Below are 20,780 nucleotides of genomic sequence, written 5' to 3' on the forward strand. Positions count from 1 at the left end.
CCCTAATAGAAAATACTGTACAGAGATACTAAGTATAGTGATGTGGCATCCAGGAACTTACTGAGGAGCTATTATCTCTCTCCATTATACATAGAAAGATTAATCTTGCCACTGTAGGTTACAAGCTGTTTGTGCTATTTAGTACACTAGTAGAACATAGAGTACAGCGATACTCTGGACAGCAATTTGGCATCCAGGAATTTAGGGAGGAGCTTTTATCTCTCTCCATTATACTTAGATAGATTACATTGGAGAGATTAAAGCTCCTCCCTAAGTTTGTGGATGCAAAATCACTGTACTTAGTATCTCTGTACAGTATGTTCTACTAGTGTACTAATTAGCACGAACAGCTTGTAACGTACAGTGGCAGTTTTGATCTTTCTATGTATAATGTAGAGAGATAAAAGCTCCTCCCTCAGTTCCTGGTTGCCAAATCACCATCCTTAGTTTCTCTGTATAGTATTTTCTATTAGGGTACTAATTAGCACGAACAGCTAATTAGTACCCTAATAGAAAATACTTTACAGAGATACTAAGTACAGTGATGTGGCATCCAGGAACTTACTGAGGAGCTTTTATCTCTCTCCATTATACATAGAAAGATTAATCTTGCCACTGTACGTTAGAAGCTGTTCGTGCTAATTAGTACACTAGTAGAACATACTGTAGAGATACTACATACAGTGATTTGGCATCCAGGAACCTTAGGGAGGAGCTTTTATCTCTCTCCATTATGCTTAGAAAGATTACAATGGAGAGAGAATAAAGCTCCTCCCTAAGTTCGTGGATGCCAAATCACTGTACTTAGTATCTCTGTACAGTATGTTCTACTAGTGTACTAATTAGCACGAACAGCTTGTAACGTACAGTGGCAAGTTTAATCTTTCTATGTATAATATAGAGAGATAAAAGCTCCTCCCTAGGTTCCTGGTTGCCAAATCACCGTCCTTAGTATCTCTGTATAGTATTTTCTATTAGGGTACTAATTAGCACGAACAGCTAATTAGTACCCTAATAGAAAATACTGTACAGAGATACTAAGTATAGTGATGTGGCATCCAGGAACTTACTGAGGAGCTATTATCTCTCTCCATTATACATAGAAAGATTAATCTTGCCACTGTAGGTTACAAGCTGTTCGTGCTATTTAGTACACTAGTAGAACATAGAGTACAGCGATACTCTGGACAGCAATTTGGCATCCAGGAATTTAGGGAGGAGCTTTTATCTCTCTCCATTATACTTAGATAGATTACAATGGAGAGATTAAAGCTCCTCCCTAAGTTCGTGGATGCCAAATCACTGTACTTAGTATCTCTGTACAGTATGTTCTACTAGTGTACTAATTAGCACGAACAGCTTGTAACGTACAGTGGCAAGTTTAATCTTTCTATGTATAATATAGAGAGATAAAAGCTCCTCCCTAGGTTCCTGGTTGCCAAATCACCGTCCTTAGTATCTCTGTATAGTATTTTCTATTAGGGTACTAATTAGCACGAACAGCTAATTAGTACCCTAATAGAAAATACTGTACAGAGATACTAAGTATAGTGATGTGGCATCCAGGAACTTACTGAGGAGCTATTATCTCTCTCCATTATACATAGAAAGATTAATCTTGCCACTGTAGGTTACAAGCTGTTCGTGCTATTTAGTACACTAGTAGAACATAGAGTACAGCGATACTCTGGACAGCAATTTGGCATCCAGGAATTTAGGGAGGAGCTTTTATCTCTCTCCATTATACTTAGATAGATTACAATGGAGAGATTAAAGCTCCTCCCTAAGTTCGTGGATGCCAAATCACTGTACTTAGTATCTCTGTACAGTATGTTCTACTAGTGTACTAATTAGCACGAACAGCTTGTAACGTACAGTGGCAAGTTTAATCTTTCTATGTATAATATAGAGAGATAAAAGCTCCTCCCTAGGTTCCTGGTTGCCAAATCACCGTCCTTAGTATCTCTGTATAGTATTTTCCATTAGGGTACTAATTAGCACGAACAGCTAATTAGTACCCTAATAGAAAATACTGTACAGAGATACTAAGTATAGTGATGTGGCATCCAGGAACTTAGGGAGGAGCTTTTATCTCTCTCCATTATGCTTAGAAAGATTAAATGGAGAGAGAATAAAGCTCCTCCCTAAGTTCGTGGATGCCAAATCACTGTACTTAGTATCTCTGTACAGTATGTTCTACTAGTGTACTAATTAGCACGAACAGCTTGTAACGTACAGTGGCAAGTTTAATCTTTCTATGTATAATATAGAGAGATAAAAGCTCCTCCCTAGGTTCCTGGTTGCCAAATCACCGTCCTTAGTATCTCTGTATAGTATTTTCTATTAGGGTACTAATTAGCACGAACAGCTAATTAGTACCCTAATAGAAAATACTGTACAGAGATACTAAGTATAGTGATGTGGCATCCAGGAACTTACTGAGGAGCTATTATCTCTCTCCATTATACATAGAAAGATTAATCTTGCCACTGTACGTTACAAGCTGTTCGTGCTAATTAGTACACTAGTAGAACATACTGTAGAGATACTACATACAGTGATTTGGCATCCAGGAACCTTAGGGAGGAGCTTTTATCTCTCTCCATTATGCTTAGAAAGATTACAATGGAGAGAGAATAAAGCTCCTCCCTAAGTTCGTGGATGCCAAATCACTGTACTTAGTATCTCTGTACAGTATGTTCTACTAGTGTACTAATTAGCACGAACAGCTTGTAACGTACAGTGGCAAGTTTAATCTTTCTATGTATAATATAGAGAGATAAAAGCTCCTCCCTAGGTTCCTGGTTGCCAAATCACCGTCCTTAGTATCTCTGTATAGTATTTTCTATTAGGGTACTAATTAGCACGAACAGCTAATTAGTACCCTAATAGAAAATACTGTACAGAGATACTAAGTATAGTGATGTGGCATCCAGGAACTTACTGAGGAGCTTTTATCTCTCTCCATTATACATAGAAAGATTAATCTTGCCACTGTACGTTACAAGCTGTTCGTGCTATTTAGTACACTAGTAGAACATAGAGTACAGCGATACTCTGGACAGCAATTTGGCATCCAGGAATTTAGGGAGGAGCTTTTATCTCTCTCCATTATACTTAGATAGATTACAATGGAGAGTTTAAAGCTCCTCCCTAAGTTTGTGGATGCCAAATCACTGTACTTAGTATCTCTGTACAGTATGTTCTACTAGTGTACTAATTAGCACGAACAGCTTGTAACGTACAGAGGCAATTTTAATCTTTCTATGTATAATATAGAGAGATAAAAGCTCCTCCCTAAGTTCCTGGTTGCCAAATCACCATCCTTAGTATCTTTGCATAGTATTTTCTATTAGGGTACTAATTAGCACGAACAGCTTGTAACGTACAGTGGCAATTTTAATCTTTCTATGTATAATATAGAGAGATAAAAGCTCCTCCCTAAGTTCCTGGTTGCCAAATCACCATCCTTAGTATCTCTGCATAGTATTTTCTATTAGGGTACTAATTAGCACAAACAGCTAATTGGTACCCTAATAGAACATACTGTACAGAGATACGAAGTATGGTGATTTGGCATCCAGTTAAAAGCTGTTCGTGCTAATTAGTATACTAGTAGAACATACTGTACAGAGATACTAAGAATGGTGATTTGGCATCTGGGAACTTCCAGAGGAGCTTTTATCTCTCTCCATTTTACATAGAAAGATTAAACTTTCCACTGTACTTTACAAGCTGTCCGTGCTAATTAGTACCCTAATTGAAAATACTATACAGAGATACTAAAGACGGTTATTTGGCACCCAGGAATTTAGGGAGGAGCTTTTATCTCTCTCCATTATACTTAGAAAGATTACAATGGAGAGAGATAAAAGCTCCTCCCTAAGTTCGTGGATGCCAAATCACTGTCCTTAGTATCTCTGTACAGTATGTTCTACTAGTGTACTAATTAGCACAAACAGCTTGTAACGTACAGTGGCAAGTGTAATTTTTCTAAGTATAATGGAGTGAGATAAAAACTCCTCCCTATGTTCCTGGATGTCAAATTACCATGCTTAGCATTTCTGTACAGTATTTCCTATCTAGCCAGAAACCCTGTATCCTGTGCAAGCTAGGCGGACAACTGGAGGGGACCCGAAACACGGTTGCTTCCCGTTTCCTTTTCCAGTGTCACATAAACTAGTGGTTGGTCTGCCCCGAAAGCCAAGAGTCTCCTCTTTTGTATGGTACCAGTCCTGAGTCTCTGGGACACCCAGAACCAGAGATATCAGTACGCAAAGTGGACCCATTTTCCCATAGACTATAATGGGACCGTTAATTTAGACCCACCATAGGTTCCGACGCTTGCCATGAGCCTTGTGGGGGTCACAGAAACTTGGGGTTGGTACCCTCCGGTAGCTAATTGTCTCCCCTTGCATACCAACCTAGTGATGAAGGCTCCCACCTCCCATGCTGAGAGTCACAAAGTGCCAACCTTTTTTTTTCTATGTTCCCGTGACATTCACTTTATTATTATTTTTCTTTGTTGTACATTCAATGAAATGGTGCACACAGGTTTCACATAAATCAAAGTAAATCTGCAGCAGCGATTAATTCCGCTATATACAAATACACAGCGGTAATGAGTATAAATTAGTGTATTCCAACGCAACTAACTGAGCAACACAGTACTGTAGATCGTCAGCATTTGTGTATTGTACCTGATCTGAACTCCCTCCCTGTCCACTGCATGACCTGTGCAGGCTCCCAGGGGGGAAGGGCGATGGGGGTAGGGAGAGGCGGTGGAAAACACTGTGCTTTTGAAATACAAGTATTAACGTCCGAGTCCCCTAAGGCATAAACCAACACCAATGGGAAGGAAGTGCCAACCTTTTTTTAATGTGTTCCTCTTAACATTCACTTTATTATTATTATTTTTCTTTGTTATACATTCATTGGAAGGGTGCACACAGGTTTCACATAAATCAGAGTGGGCGGTGGATTTTCCTACATACAGTAGTATACTGTTGCACATGTCTTGTAACCTGATCGGAACTCCCTCCCTGTCTACTGCATGTACTTTGCAGGCTCCCAGGGGGGGAAGGGGAAAGTGGGATGGGGGTAGGGTGAGGCAGTGGAAAATATGTTCAAAGAAAAGGCATAATCAAAACCATGGGGAACTTTGCGGTGTATCGTTATGCGCAAAGACCTCACTTATCCCTATCACCCCTGTGTATTTTAGCTAGGGGATTCTGACGCTCCTTCAGCATTGCCCCGTGACCTACCAAATCTGTGCTGTTACTTGCTCCATAGCCGAGGGCCTCCATTGGGCGAGGAGACACAGGCGGTAGCCATTTCAATTGAGTCTGCCCTGCTATAGAATTGTATGTATACCATATGGTGCATAGACCCTAAACAGTACAACTGCTCCTGCAGCTTTGCCCTAGTTTACGTGAATAACTCCCTCCCTGTCTACTGCATGACCTGTGCAGGATCCCAGGGGGGAAGGGCGATGGGCAAGCGGGAGGCGGTGGAAAATACTGTGCTTTTGAAATGCAAGTACTGTATGAGTCTGAGTCCCCAGTAGCCTCCTGCTAGCCTATTGCCCTTCCCCCCTGGGAGCCTGCACAGATCATGCAGTAGACAGGGAGGGAATTCAGGTCATGTGCAATACACAAACGCCGAATATCTACTGTATAGTACTGTTTTGCTCACAGTAGCGTCAGAATACACTCATTTCTACTCATTCCCGCTGTTTAGTTGCATTTAGCGTAAAGAATCGCTCCTGCAGATGTACTCTGATTTATATGTAACTTGTGTGCACCTTTCCATTGACTGTCTTACAATGTAGATAAAATAATACATTGTATTATTACAATAAAAAAAAAAAAAGAAGGCACATCACGTCTCGAACCCAGGACCCCCAGCGTGGGAGGTGGGAGCCTTCACCCCTAGCCCACGACGCCTCATGAGAGACTCCCAATTTCATGTGTGAAAGTACTGCAAACAGTGCCCGGCCCCACCCCATTGGTGTTGGTTTATGCCTTAGAGGACTCGGACGCTCGCATTTGTAAAGCACGGTATTTTCCACCGCCTCCTGCTAGCTTATTGCCCTTCCCCCCTGGGAGCCTGCACAGATCATGCAGTAGACAGGGAGGGAATTCAGGTCATGTGCAATACACAAACGCCGAATATCTACTGTATAGTACTGTTTTGCTCACTTAGTAGCGTCAGAATACACTCATTTCTACTCATTGCCGTTGTGCAGTTGCATTTAGCGTAAAGAATCGCTCCTGCAGATGTACTTTGATTTATGTGAAACCTGTGTGCATCCTTCCATTGGATGTATTAGAGAGAAATTTTTTTTTTTTTAAATGAATGTCACGGGAACACATAAAAAAAATGGTTGGCATTTCCTTCCCATTGGTGTTGGTTTACAGTATGCCGTAGTGGACTCGGACGCTCATGTAATTGCATTTCAAAGGCACAGTACAGTATTTCCCATCGTCTCCCCCTACCCCCATCGCCCTTCCCCCCTGGGAGCCTGCACAGGGAGGGAATTCAGGTCATGTGCAATACACAAACGCTTAAGATCTAAAGTACTGTTTTGCTCAGTTAGTAGCGTCAGAATACCCTCATTTCATTCCCGCTATTTAGTTGCATTTAGCGTAAAGAATCGCTCCTGCAGATGTACTCTGATTTATATGTAACTTGTGTGCACCTTTCCATTGACTGTCTTACAATGTAGATAAAATAATAGTGTATTATTACAATAATAAAAAAAAAAAGAAGGCACATCACGTCTCGAACCCAGGACCCCCAGCGTGGGAGGTGGGAGCCTTCACCCCTAGCCCACGACGCCTCATGAGAGACTCCCAATTTCATGTGTGAAAGTACTGCAAACAGCGCCCGGCCCCCACCCCATTGGTGTTGGTTTATGCCTTAGAGGACTCGGACGCTCGCATTTGTAAAGCACGGTATTTTCCACCGCCTCCTGCTAGCTACTGTAGCCCTCCATTCCCAGACGCTCATGTATTTTAAAAGCACGGTGTTTATACATTGTCCTGTACATTCTTCCTTTTACACAATTACTGTAGTTGCGTCTCCATACACATACAGTACTCCATACTTTTTCCACCGCCTCCCGTTACGCCTACAGTATTGCCAGAGCTGTAGATCAATCCGCCGCTATACTGTACGATCGAAAGTACTGGATTAGTGGAGCATTAGCCACACAGTGGTGGAGATGTGTAATGCATGATGAGTATCTAGATCGCCTCAACGCGCCTACCTGTGATTAAACTCAGCTATCGCCTTAGCGTGACTAAACGCCCGTCTCGGCGGAGAAACAGTCAAGATAAAGGTGGCTACATCTGTAGTTGTCAGATTTTTTTTGAAAAAACATTGTAATGCCCATGGCAACCAATGCTGATTGGTTGCCATGGGCAACTTCCCCACTGGCTCACTTGTCCGCTCTTATCACTGCTTAGTAAATGTCCCCCTTAGCCTATTGTGTCTGTAGTTTAGTAGCAAAATGTACATTTTGAACATGACAGAAAAAAAGAACCTGTTTCTAACAATGTAATGTTAGAAATAGGTTCTTTTTTTCTGCCATGTTCAAAATTTACATGTAGTAACATCTAGAATTTGCATACTATAAAATTATACAGAGCTGATGATTGGTTGATGGGGCAACTTCTCCACTGGCTCACTTCTCCGCTCTTATCACTGCTTAGTAAATGTCCCCCTAAATGTTATAGGGTGCAATTTTTTTTGCAGGCTCAATCTTGCAACTGCTGACAAATTTGGAAGGTGTTAGTTTGTCCCGCACCTCACAAATGTAATAGCCTGCGAATGTCTGAGTTTTAGGCTATTACAAATGCAAGTTTGTCTAGTGGTTAAACATGTACCTTGCAATGTGAGTTTCATTACAAGGTGCGAGCTGTACAGGAGCATGCACAGAGCATTGAGATCCATGCATGCTTCTGTGTTTAAAAGTTAGCAAAAACAGTAAAAAACTACGCTGTGCTTTCCTGTTTTTTTTTTACTTTTTTCCTACCTTTTACAGACAGAAGCTCGAACAGATCTCCATGATCTGTGCATGCTTCTGTAAAAACATTTACTGAACTCATACCCTATTACATTTAACACAATGTCTCATGCATAGCTTCCAGGAAGAAAACAGATACTTTAAAAACATACAATAGCTGTGAGAAGCAGATTCCACAGACAAGCTTTGACTCGATTAACACCTGTGACTCGCTATGGTATGCTCCTGCTAGCTGCAGCGTGTTGCCCTACCACAGGGCCGTAACTAGCGGTGTGCGCAATCGGTGCCTGGCCCACATCGCATATGCACTGTGGGTGCAAGTCCGCCGCAGTACCCGCACGGCTGTTCTGTCGGTCGGTCAGTTTACAGAGGCAGCGTTGCAGCTTCCCGTACACGCTCCATCCCTCCCGAGCCCCAACGTCCGCTTCTGTTTCCGGAGTCTCATGGAAAAGGGTCGGCCACCGCTTGCTCCAGAGCTAAATGTAACTATAACACACACACAGCACAATTTATAATTTGGTGCAATGTGTAAATGAGAACTCTACCTGGAGCAATGTGTAAAAGGGGGCTCTACCTGGCGCAATGTGTAAAAGGGGGCTCTACCTGGCGAAGTGCGTAAAAGGGGGCTCTACCTGGCGCAATGTTTAAAAGGAGGCTCTATCTGGCCCAATGTGTAAAAGGGGACTCTACCTGGTGCAAATTGTAAAAGGGGACACCACCTGGAATAATGTTTGACAGTGGCACTACCTGTTGTAATGTGTAAAAGGGGACTCTACCTGGCATAGTGTGTAAAATGGGGCTGTACCTGGTGCAGTATGTAAAAGGGGCTCTACCTGGCATTGTAAAATGGGACTCTACCTGGCGCAATATGAAAAAGTGGGATGTACCTGGCTTAATGTGTAAAAGGGGCTCTAGCAGGAATAATGTTTGACTGGCTCTACCTGGCGCAATGTATAAAAGGGGGCTCTGCCTAGTGTAATGTGTGTAATTTGCACTACTGTGTGGCGTAATTTGAATAAAGGAATCTACTGTGCGGCGTAATATGAAATGATATTATTTTGTGACCAAGTCCCTTCCCCATGAAGCCACACCCCTATATTTGTGCAGCACGCCTTTGGTGTGCGTTGTCCCTGTTTTGAATATGGGGGGGGATACCAATTCTCTTTTTGGCAGAAGGCACCAAGATGTCTAGTTACAGCTCTGCCCTACCTTCTCCTGTTATTACTAACAAGTGAATCCTATAGTGAATGATGTACTTACCACGTGTTGCAGTTCTGGTCTTTCTTTTAGCTCTTCAACTACTTTGTCAACCTACAAATGATGCAAAGAAAAATTAAATAAAAGGCTCCATACAGAATAGTCGTCAATCTCAGTAGATAAAGTAAAGGTGTGTAACAAGGATAAAGCTATAGAGATGTGTTTTCATACACCTATCCTTTTTTCGTCATATTGTTCAAGTAACCTGGCGCGACCCACAGGTATCTATTCCCATGCTGCATACTTTTTTCTCAGTTTTTGCATCTCAGTATGCATATAGTGTACTAGGTATTCGTATCGGACCTGTCTTTTGCCTTGTTAAACAGACTGCATACTTTTTCCTCAATATTGTGTCTTACTTTGCTTATAGTGTACTATGTACTTAAAATTAGTATTTTATAACAAAGGAATTGGTCGCAGATGAATCATAAGGATGCATGGCACAAGTCACTCATATCGGACCTGTGTTTTGTCTTTGTACCCTTACTTGAGTCTTAGTTCGCATACGCGGGCTATTACCGGGCTATTTGGCACAATTAGAAAATAAGTATACAGAATTCTATTAGTTTTTTGACAAGCACAAATTATGAAAGTTACTGATAAATATTAGCAAACTATATAACTGATATGATTGCAATTAATTATGTAACAAGAATGTCTGTAGCTCTATTTGTAACAAATACAAAAATAAGATTGTAAAAATAGGCATGCTTAGGCAAGGTTAATGACTGCCTTGAGCTTGGTGAGTCTGTACTAACGCAGTGATTTCCGGTTCTGTGTCAGTTCCCATCAGTCGTAGGTCACCTCTTTCATGAAATATTTGGTTGAAGCAATGCGCTGAACCCTTTTTCAAGTATGTGGAAGGAAAAGCCAGCATCAATACTGTTATTTATTTTTTTGCCAAAGAAGAGGGTAAGAGTTCTTTATTTTGATCCAAAACTGCTCTTAACCACTTTAAATGAACAATACTTGGGCCTCACATGTTGCAAGTCTGTCAATTCCTCTGAATATATGTACTGAGAAAGGCTTCATCACACAATCTGGATTGTCCGGATCACAATTTTTTTTTACATTTTGTGAGATGTAAAGAAAAAAATTTTAAATAATTTTCTTTCAATCCTCCATAATTTGAAATCCATACCAGTTTGAAGACTCGGAAATTGATAAAAGTCTTGACGAATAAGATTACTCTTAAGTACAGAAGGTCCAGTGTGGTGAAGAATACACTAAATATTCCTTTGGCCTTTATAAAATTAATGTTCTCATCTTGAAGTTTGTTATTTACTTAATTACATTTGTCAGTTAGATAGGCTACATCATGCTGATGTGTTTTAATTTCAATAACTATCAAAAAGGTTGTTGAAACGCTACAATTACCTTTAGAAAGCCATATAGCTTCTGTGTGCAAATGTAGACGTTCAAAATCTTCCCCATTTTCTTGACATCATAGGGGTGTATTCCATAGCTGTCGGAAGCTGCTATCTTGTCGGAAAGACAGCTGCTTCCGATAGATTTTGGTCAGAAAGGGCTCCGACCTATTCAATATTTGTTGTTTTTTCCGACAAGTCGGGAATTCCCGACTTGTCGGAAAACACATGGATTGGCGGAATAGCCGCCGATCCACATGCTTCTGTCGGAAACGAGGCCAAATCCGACATGTTTTGCCACATTTCCGACAATCTCAATCCGACATTAAAAAAAGTCGGATTAAGGTGGGGTGACGGGGAACGGTGCGGCGGGCTATGGGGAGCGGTGCGGCTGGTTATGGGGAGCGGGGCAGCGTGCTAGGAGCAGCAGGGCACGCAGGATCTGATGGGGCGCGCCCCTTCCCCCGGCAGCGCTACCCAGCCGGCACTGGGATACACGGCTAAGTGGCGTGAACTTCTGCTCCCTCCAGCAGCTCCCTATGACCTCATACACAGGGAGCTGCTGACAGGAGATGCACGGACGCCGGCCAAATCCGACAGTCGGATTTGGCCACTCTGTTGAATAGGGCTTGTCGGATCCATTCTGACAAATGCATGTCGGAGTGGACCCGACTCTTATTGAATATACCTCATAATCGCAAATAAGGCTTCAGTGAGAAAGCCCCTATTTTATTAACACTAACGACATAACGCAGTTTCATGCATAAAAAGAAAGAAAAAAGTCTCATAATATACTTACAGAGATTTTGCCTTCATTGTCCAAAAGCATATCCACAGCTTTCTAAAGAAAAAAAAATATCAATGCATATAATAAAACACTTTAAAAAATGAAAGGTAACTGTATGTATAATTGGTAATACAGGACAGGAGATCAAAGTAGACAGAGGTGATTTAATAACAGACTATAAACTGGTTAGTAAATCTATGCATGTAAAAATTTGCAATATTGTAGACTATATCGGAACCGATAACAATTGAAAACAATAGCTGTAAAGCAATGTGTAAGGGAGGGTTGCTAAAGAAAAAAATAGAGATAGCAAAAGAGAAGTTAAAAGAATATGAGCGTTAAAGAGGTTACAATACCAAAGAAGATAAGTACCATTACACTGGTATTTCAGATGGAAAGCTCTTATTATATACTAGATATGTTATATGTTTGTAATGGTTATACTGTATTAGGAAAGAGATGTGATCACCATCAGTGGCTGATTTTACCTATGGGCTGCAGGGCTGCGCCCCTCCCCCCTCATTAAAATCTGCCACTTCAGTGAGCTCAGCTGAGCTGACTACCTGGGAATTTTAGATTGTTTTAGTTTTTTTGTATGTGTTCACTGTTGCTTTGTTTTGAGGGGAATATACTGATAAACACATTTTTATTGTAAATGAGTGGTTAGGAAAAATAAGGTAATCTGTTATTTCAGTACTTACACTACGTACATAGGGATAACAAATGTATCTACTTTACACAATGTCTTAGAAACCTGGGTTTACATATTACTTCTAAAAGACTGAGTGTAACATTACAGTCAGTGAAGAAGAGACAGAAGAGGTATTTAATTAGGGCCCAGGCGAAAAAACTGCACTTTTTAGAATTTTTTTTAGGGCGAATGGGAATTCGCACTATTCAATAGCAGGGCTATTTTATCGCCTAGGTGAAAAATTAGTCAGAATCCACATGTTTTCGTTCCTGCGCTGGCGAAAACGCGGGCCATTTTTGCTGATTTTGAAGCATTTTTCGCCAAGGCCTTTTCGCTAAAAAAAATAAATGTGAAATGGCATTGTTGAAAATGCCTTACAAACAGGCGAAAAAGGCCCGCAATTGAATATGCAGGGAGTGCATTCAATAGCTCCGAAATTATCGGAGCTAACTGAATACCCCCTTAAGCATCGTAAGGTTGTATTTTTAGTGGATTCTAATGTGCAGTGACCTTTAGGAGAGGAATCAATAGTGATAGGGATAAAACATCACTGTATAATATGCAATATGTGAAGACTAGTAGATGTTTAGGTATCCAAGGTTCTCAAAAGCAGATTTAAAAATTAGTGTGTGTGTACAGTATATACGAGGGTGGTTCATTAAGTAAGGTAACAAGACCTCTCACATGTGTAATGTTTTATATTTCATTCTAATATCCCATCACACCAGAGTAGGTAGCCCACTGCTTTCCCTCACAGCCCAACATCAGTTTTAAGATGGCGGAGCTGGCGGAAACATGGTCAAACATTGAAGTGTGTCGTGCGATCAGATTTCTGCATCTGATAAACATCACCAAATTGTCAAGGTATATAGTTATAAAGTCACGTAAACAGTAGGGATGAGCGGGTTCGGTTCCTCGGAATCCGAACCCGCCCGAACTTCATGTTTTTTTACACGGGGCCGAGCGACTCGGATCTTCCCGCCTTGCTCGGTTAACCCGAGCGCGCCCGAACGTCATCATCCCGCTGTCGGATTCTCGCGAGGCTCGGATTCTATCGCGAGACTCGGATTCTATATAAGGAGCCGCGCGTCGCCGCCATTTTCACACGTGCATTGAGATTGATAGGGAGAGGACGTGGCTGGCGTCCTCTCCGTTTATAGAGAAGAGAGTGAGACAGTAGAGAGAGACACAGTAGTAATTTTGGGGAGCATTAGGAGGAGTACTAGTTAGTAGTTACTTGCTGAAGTGATAGATAGTGTGACTGTATATTATCTGACTTGTGGGGGAGACACTGACAGTGGGGAGCAGTTAGAGTCTGAGAGCAGGACCCAGGAGTACATATAACGTACAGTGCACACTTTTGCTGCCAGAGTGCCACACTGCCATTGTGACCACACTGACCACCAGTATAATATATATTGTGATTGTCTGCTTAGGAGTACTACTTGCAAGTTGCTGATAGTGTGACCAGTGACCTGACCACCAGTCACCACCAGTTTAATATATATATATATATATATATATATATATAATTGTATATAATATATATATAATATTGTATACCACCTACCCGTGGTTTTTTTTTTTTTCCTTTCTTCTTTATACATACTACTATAGTAGCTTACTGTAGCAGTCTGCGGTGCTGCTGAGCTGACTGTGTCCAGCAGGTCCGTCATCAGTCATTACATAATAAATATATATACCTGTCCGGCTGCAGTACTAGTGATATTATATATATATATATATATATATATATATATATTGATTTCATCTCATTATCATCCAGTCTATATTAGCAGCAGACACAGTACGGTAGTCCACGGCTGTAGCTACCTCTGTGTCGGCAGTCGCTCGTCCATCCATAATTGTATACCACCTACCCGTGGTTTTTTTTTTTCTTTCTTCTTTATACATACTACTATAGTAGCTTACTGTAGCAGTCTGCGGTGCTGCTGAGCTGACTGTGTCCAGCAGGTCCGTCATCAGTCATTACATAATAAATATATATACCTGTCCGGCTGCAGTACTAGTGATATTATATATATATATATATATATATATATATATATATTGATTTCATCTCCTTATCATCCAGTCTATATTAGCAGCAGACACAGTACGGTAGTCCACGGCTGTAGCTACCTCTGTGTCGGCAGTCGCTCGTCCATCCATAATTGTATACCACCTACCCGTGGTTTTTTTTTTTTTCTTCTTTATACATACTACTATAGTAGCTTACTGTAGCAGTCTGCGGTGCTGCTGAGCTGACAGTGTCCAGCAGGTCCGTCATCAGTCATTACATAATAAATATATCTACCTGTCCGGCTGCAGTACTAGTGTGATATAATATATATTGATTTCATCTCATTATCATCCAGTCTATATTAGCAGCAGACACAGTACGGTAGTCCACGGCTGTAGCTACCTCTGTGTCGGCAGTCGCTCGTCCATCCATAATTGTATACCACCTACCCGTGGTTTTTTTTTTTTCTTTCTTCTTTATACATACTACTATAGTAGCTTACTGTAGCAGTCTGCGGTGCTGCTGAGCTGACAGTGTCCAGCAGGTCCGTCATCAGTCATTACATAATAAATATATCTACCTGTCCGGCTGCAGTACTAGTGTGATATAATATATATTGATTTCATCTCATTATCATCCAGTCTATATTAGCAGCAGACACAGTACGGTAGTCCACGGCTGTAGCTACCTCTGTGTCGGCAGTCGCTCGTCCATCCATAATTGTATACCACCTACCCGTGGTTTTTTTTTTCTTTCTTCTTTATACATACTACTATAGTAGCTTACTGTAGCAGTCTGCGGTGCTGCTGAGCTGACAGTGTCCAGCAGGTCCGTCATCAGTCATTACATAATAAATATATATACCTGTCCGGCTGCAGTACTAGTGATATTATATATATATATATATATATATTGATTTCATCTCATTATCATCCAGTCTATATTAGCAGCAGACACAGTACGGTAGTCCACGGCTGTAGCTACCTCTGTGTCGGCAGTCGCTCGTCCATCCATAATTGTATACCACCTACCCGTGGTTTTTTTTTTTCTTTCTTCTTTATACATACTACTATAGTAGCTTACTGTAGCAGTCTGCGGTGCTGCTGAGCTGACAGTGTCCAGCAGGTCCGTCATCAGTCATTACATAATAAATATATCTACCTGTCCGGCTGCAGTACTAGTGTGATATAATATATATTGATTTCATCTCATTATCATCCAGTCTATATTAGCAGCAGACACAGTACGGTAGTCAACGGCTGTAGCTACCTCTGTGTCGGCAGTCGCTCGTCCATCCATAATTGTATACCACCTACCCGTGGTTTTTTTTTTTTCTTTCTTCTTTATACATACTACTATAGTAGCTTACTGTAGCAGTCTGCGGTGCTGCTGAGCTGACAGTGTCCAGCAGGTCCGTCATCAGTCATTACATAATAAATATATCTACCTGTCCGGCTGCAGTACTAGTGTGATATAATATATATTGATTTCATCTCATTATCATCCAGTCTATATTAGCAGCAGACACAGTACGGTAGTCCACGGCTGTAGCTACCTCTGTGTCGGCAGTCGCTCGTCCATCCATAAGTATACTAGTATCCATCCATCTCCATTGTTTACCTGAGGTGCCTTTTAGTTGTGCCTATTAAAATATGGAGAACAAAAATGTTGAGGTTCCAAAATTAGGGAAAGATCAAGATCCACTTCCACCTCGGGCTGAAGCTGCTGCCACTAGTCATGGCCGAGACGATGAAATGCCAGCAACGTCGTCTGCCAAGGCCGATGCCCAATGTCATAGTACAGAGCATGTAAAATCCAAAACACCAAATATCAGTAAAAAAAGGACTCCAAAATCTAAAATAAAATTGTCGGAGGAGAAGCGTAAACTTGCCAATATGCCATTTACCACACGGAGTGGCAAGGAACGGCTGAGGCCCTGGCCTATGTTCATGGCTAGTGGTTCAGCTTCACATGAGGATGGAAGCACTCAGCCTCTCGCTAGAAAACTGAAAAGACTCAAGCTGGCAAAAGCACCGCAAAGAACTGTGCGTTCTTCGAAATCCCAAATCCACAAGGAGAGTCCAATTGTGTCGGTTGCGATGCCTGACCTTCCCAACACTGGACGTGAAGAGCATGCGCCTTCCACCATTTGCACGCCCCCTGCAAGTGCTGGAAGGAGCACCCGCAGTCCAGTTCCTGATAGTCAGATTGAAGATGTCAGTGTTGAAGTACACCAGGATGAGGAGGATATGGGTGTTGCTGGCGCTGGGGAGGAAATTGACAAGGAGGATTCTGATGGTGAGGTGGTTTGTTTAAGTCAGGCACCCGGGGAGACACCTGTTGTCCGTGGGAGGAATAGGGCCGTTGACATGCCTGGTGAAAATACCAAAAAAATCAGCTCTTCGGTGTGGAAGTATTTCACCAGAAATGCGGACAACATTTGTCAAGCCGTGTGTTGCCTTTGTCAAGCTGTAATAAGTAGGGGTAAGGACGTTAACCACCTCGGAACATCCTCCCTTATACGTCACCTGCAGCGCATTCATAATAAGTCAGTGACAAGTTCAAAAACTTTGGGCAACAGCGGAAGCAGTCCACTGACCAGTAAATCCCTTCCTCTTGTAACCAAGCTCACGCAAACCACCCCACCAACTCCCTCAGTGTCAATTTCCTCCTTCCCCAGGAATGCCAATAGTCCTGCATGCCATGTCACTGGCAATTCTGACGAGTCCTCTCCTGCCTGGGATTCCTCCGATGCATCCTTGCGTGTAACGCCTACTGCTGCTGGCGCTGCTGTTGTTGCTGCTGGGAGTCGATGGTCATCCCAGAGGGGAAGTCGTAAGCCCACTTTTACTACTTCCACCAAGCAATTGACTGTCCAACAGTCCTTTGCGAGGAAGATGAAATATCACAGCAGTCATCCTGTTGCAAAGCGGATAACTGAGGCCTTGACAACTATGTTGGTGTTAGACGTGCGTCCGGTATCCGCCGTTAGTTCACAGGGAACTAGACAATTTCTTGAGGCAGTGTGCCCCCGTTACCAAATACCATCTAGGTTCCACTTCTCTAGGCAGGCGATACCGAGAATGTACACGGACATCAGAAAAAGACTCACCAGTGTCCTAAAAAATGCATTTGTACCCAATGTCCACTTAACCACGGACATGTGGACAAGTGGAGCAGGGCAGGGTCAGGACTATATGACTGTGACAGCCCACTGGGTAGATGTATGGACTCCCGCCGCAAGAACAGCAGCGGCGGCACCAGTAGCAGCATCTCGCAAACGCCAACTCTTTCCTAGGCAGGCTACGCTTTGTATCACCGGTTTCCAGAATACGCACACAGCTGAAAACCTCTTACGGCAACTGAGGAAGATCATCGCGGAATGGCTTACCCCAATTGGACTCTCCTGTGGATTTGTGGCATCGGACAACGCCAGCAATATTGTGTGTGCATTAAATATGGGCAAATTCCAGCACATCCCATGTTTTGCACATACCTTGAATTTGGTGGTGCAGAATTTTTTAAAAAACGACAGGGGCGTGCAAGAGATGCTGTCGGTGGCCAGAAGAATTGCGGGACACTTTCGGCGTACAGGCACCACGTACAGAAGACTGGAGCACCACCAAAAACGCCTGAACCTGCCCTGCCATCATCTGAAGCAAGAAGTGGTAACGAGGTGGAATTCAACCCTCTATATGCTTCAGAGGTTGGAGGAGCAGCAAAAGGCCATTCAAGCCTATACAATTGAGCACGATATAGGAGGTGGAATGTACCTGTCTCAAGCGCAGTGGAGAATGATTTCAACGTTGTGCATGGTTCTGCAACCTTTTGAACTTACCACACGTGAAGTCAGTTCAGACACTGCCAGCCTGAGTCAGGTCATTCCCCTCATCAGGCTTTTGCAGAAGAAGCTGGAGGCATTGAAGGAGGAGCTAAAAGGGAGCGATTCCGCTAGGCATGTGGGACTTGTGGATGGAGCCCTTAATTCGCTTAACAAGGATTCACGGGTGGTCAATCTGTTGAAATCAGAGCACTACATTTTGGCCACCGTGCTCGATCCTAGATTTAAAAACTTCCTTGGATCTCTCTTTCCGGCAGACAAAGACCTGCTGGTGACAAAATTGTCAAGTCAAGCGGAACGCGACCTGTCAACATCTCCTCCTTCACATTCTCCCGCAACTGGGGGTGCGAGGAAAAGGCTCAGAATTCCGAGCCCACCCGCTGGCGGTGATGCAGGGCAGTCTGGAGCGACTGCTGATGCTGACATCTGGTCCGGACTGAAGGACCTGACAACGATTACGGACATGTCGTCTACTGTCACTGCATATGATTCTCTCACCATTGAAAGAATGGTGGAGGATTATATGAGTGACCGCATCCAAGTAGGCACGTCAGACAGTCCGTACTTATACTGGCAGGAAAAAGAGGCAATTTGGAGGCCCTTGCACAAACTGGCTTTATTCTACCTAAGTTGCCCTCCCACAAGTGTGTACTCCGAAAGAGTGTTTAGTGCCGCCGCTCACCTTGTCAGCAATCTGCATACGAGGTTACTTCCAGAAAATGTGGAGAAGATGATGTTCATTAAAATGAATTATAATCAATTCCTCCGTGGAGACATTGACCAGCAGCAATTGCCTCCACAAAGTACACAGGGAGCTGAGATGGTGGATTCCAGTGGGGACGAATTGATAATCTGTGAGGAGCGGGATGTACACGGTGATATATCGGAGGATGATGATGAGGTGGACATCTTGCCTCTGTAGAGCCAGTTCGTGCAAGGAGAGATTAATTGCTTCTTTTTCGGAGGGGGTCCAAACCAACCCGTCATTTCAGTCACAGTCGTGTGGCAGACCCTGTCACTGAAATGATGGGTTGGTTAAAGTGTGCATGTCCTGTTTATACAACATAAGGGTGGGTGGGAGGGCCCAAGGACAATTCCATCTTGCACCTCTTTTTTCTTTCATTTTTATTTGCGTCATGTGCTGTTTGGGGAGGGTTTTTTGGAAGGGCCATCCTGCGTGACACTGCAGTGCCACTCCTAGATGGGCCAGGTGTTTGTGTCGGCCACTAGGGTCGCTTATCTTACTCACACAGCTACCTCATTGCGCCTCTTTTTTTCTTCTTTGCGTCATGTGCTGTTTGGGGAGTGTTTTTTGGAAGGGCCATCCTGCGTGACACTGCAGTGCCGCTCCTAGATGGGCCAGGTGTTTGTGTCGGCCACTAGGGTCGCTTATCTTACTCACACAGCTACCTCATTGCGCCTCTTTTTTTCTTCTTTGCGTCATGTGCTGTTTGGGGAGTGTTTTTTGGAAGGGCCATCCTGCGTGACACTGCAGTGCCACTCCTAGATGGGCCAGGTGTTTGTGTCGGCCACTAGGGTCGCTTATCTTACTCACACAGCTACCTCATTGCGCCTCTTTTTTTCTTCTTTGCGTCATGTGCTGTTTGGGGAGTGTTTTTTGGAAGGGCCATCCTGCGTGACACTGCAGTGCCACTCCTAGATGGGCCAGGTGTTTGTGTCGGCCACTAGGGTCGCTTAGCTTAGTCATCCAGCGACCTCGGTGCAAATTTTAGGACTAAAAATAATATTGTGAGGTGTGAGGTATTCAGAATAGACTGAAAATGAGTGGAAATTATGGTTTTTGAGGTTAATAATACTTTGGGATCAAAATGACCCCCAAATTCTATGATTTAAGCTGTTTTTTAGTGTTTTTTGAAAAAAACACCCGAATCCAAAACACACCCGAATCCGACAAAAAAAATTCGGTGAGGTTTTGCCAAAACGCGGTCGAACCCAAAACACGGCCGCGGAACCGAACCCAAAACCAAAACACAAAACCCGAAAAAGTGCATATCCCTAGTAAACAGGTTTGACCATGGTGGCCTAGCGGGACATGGAGTAGCAGCTCGGCGTGAGTGCTCTCCGCTCCCGATCATCCGACATCATATCCTGTGAGGACCCCCCGAGCCCCAAATATACTGGCTGATAGGGGAAGGCTCCGGGCGGCTGCAGAGACATCGGGAGCCGCCGGGCGGGCACGGACTGCGGAGGACCAGAGCGCCGAAGATCTCCCCCCTGCTCTCCCCTCACACCTTAAAATGGCGCCGGGACTTCCGGCCTCGGCTCTCTGGCGCGGTCTCGCGTACACGCGTTGAGAGGGAGCCGCTCACAAGGGGGACGACAGAGAGGCCCTGCGGGAGCCTGTGGTGCTTTCTCCTCCAGAATCTGCTGGCAGCTGCTGAGAGTCATACTACCCGCGGCCCCCCCTCACCTGGGGGAATGAGGTGCTGAACGGCTGGATCTGCACACCGCTCTCCTGGCTCCCTCCGGCGCAGCTGAAATCTGAGGTACCCTCAACCCCCCCTCGCACCTCCTGTGTTGCCTGGGTGCTGGATGGCCTAGGGTTGGGAGGCCCATTTGATAAGGGGATCGGGTTTCCTTCTCAGTGGTCTCCCCTGCATGCATCCCTGGAACTGCGCTAAATTGCTATATATGAGTGCCTGAGGTGCTGTGACTGTGTCCTGCTGACTCCATTGTGTGCACATTTTATTGATACTCTGATACACACAACCTCTGGGCTGCTAATTGATATTCTCTGTGCCATTGATTCTGCATTATTCTAAGA

At 43.5% G+C, this 20,780-nt stretch overlaps 1 protein-coding gene across 2 annotated transcripts in view; it reads right to left on the bottom strand.

Annotated features, from left to right (window-relative positions):
• The window catches only part of VPS41 (VPS41 subunit of HOPS complex), a 661,741-nt gene that overhangs the window by 170,535 nt on the left and 470,426 nt on the right, over nucleotides 1–20,780 (bottom strand). For both annotated transcript variants that reach the window (XM_063922529.1, XM_063922530.1), the window contains exons 20-21: nucleotides 11,453–11,494; nucleotides 9,290–9,340 (exon numbers count right to left, since the gene is read on the bottom strand). In XM_063922529.1, the coding sequence (XP_063778599.1) occupies nucleotides 9,290–9,340; nucleotides 11,453–11,494 (93 nt within the window). The remainder of the gene's footprint in view (nucleotides 1–9,289; nucleotides 9,341–11,452; nucleotides 11,495–20,780) is intronic.

The sequence above is a fragment of the Pseudophryne corroboree genome, chromosome 5 (genome assembly GCF_028390025.1).
Source record: "Pseudophryne corroboree isolate aPseCor3 chromosome 5, aPseCor3.hap2, whole genome shotgun sequence".
NCBI classification, from domain to species: Eukaryota; Metazoa; Chordata; class Amphibia; order Anura; family Myobatrachidae; genus Pseudophryne; species Pseudophryne corroboree.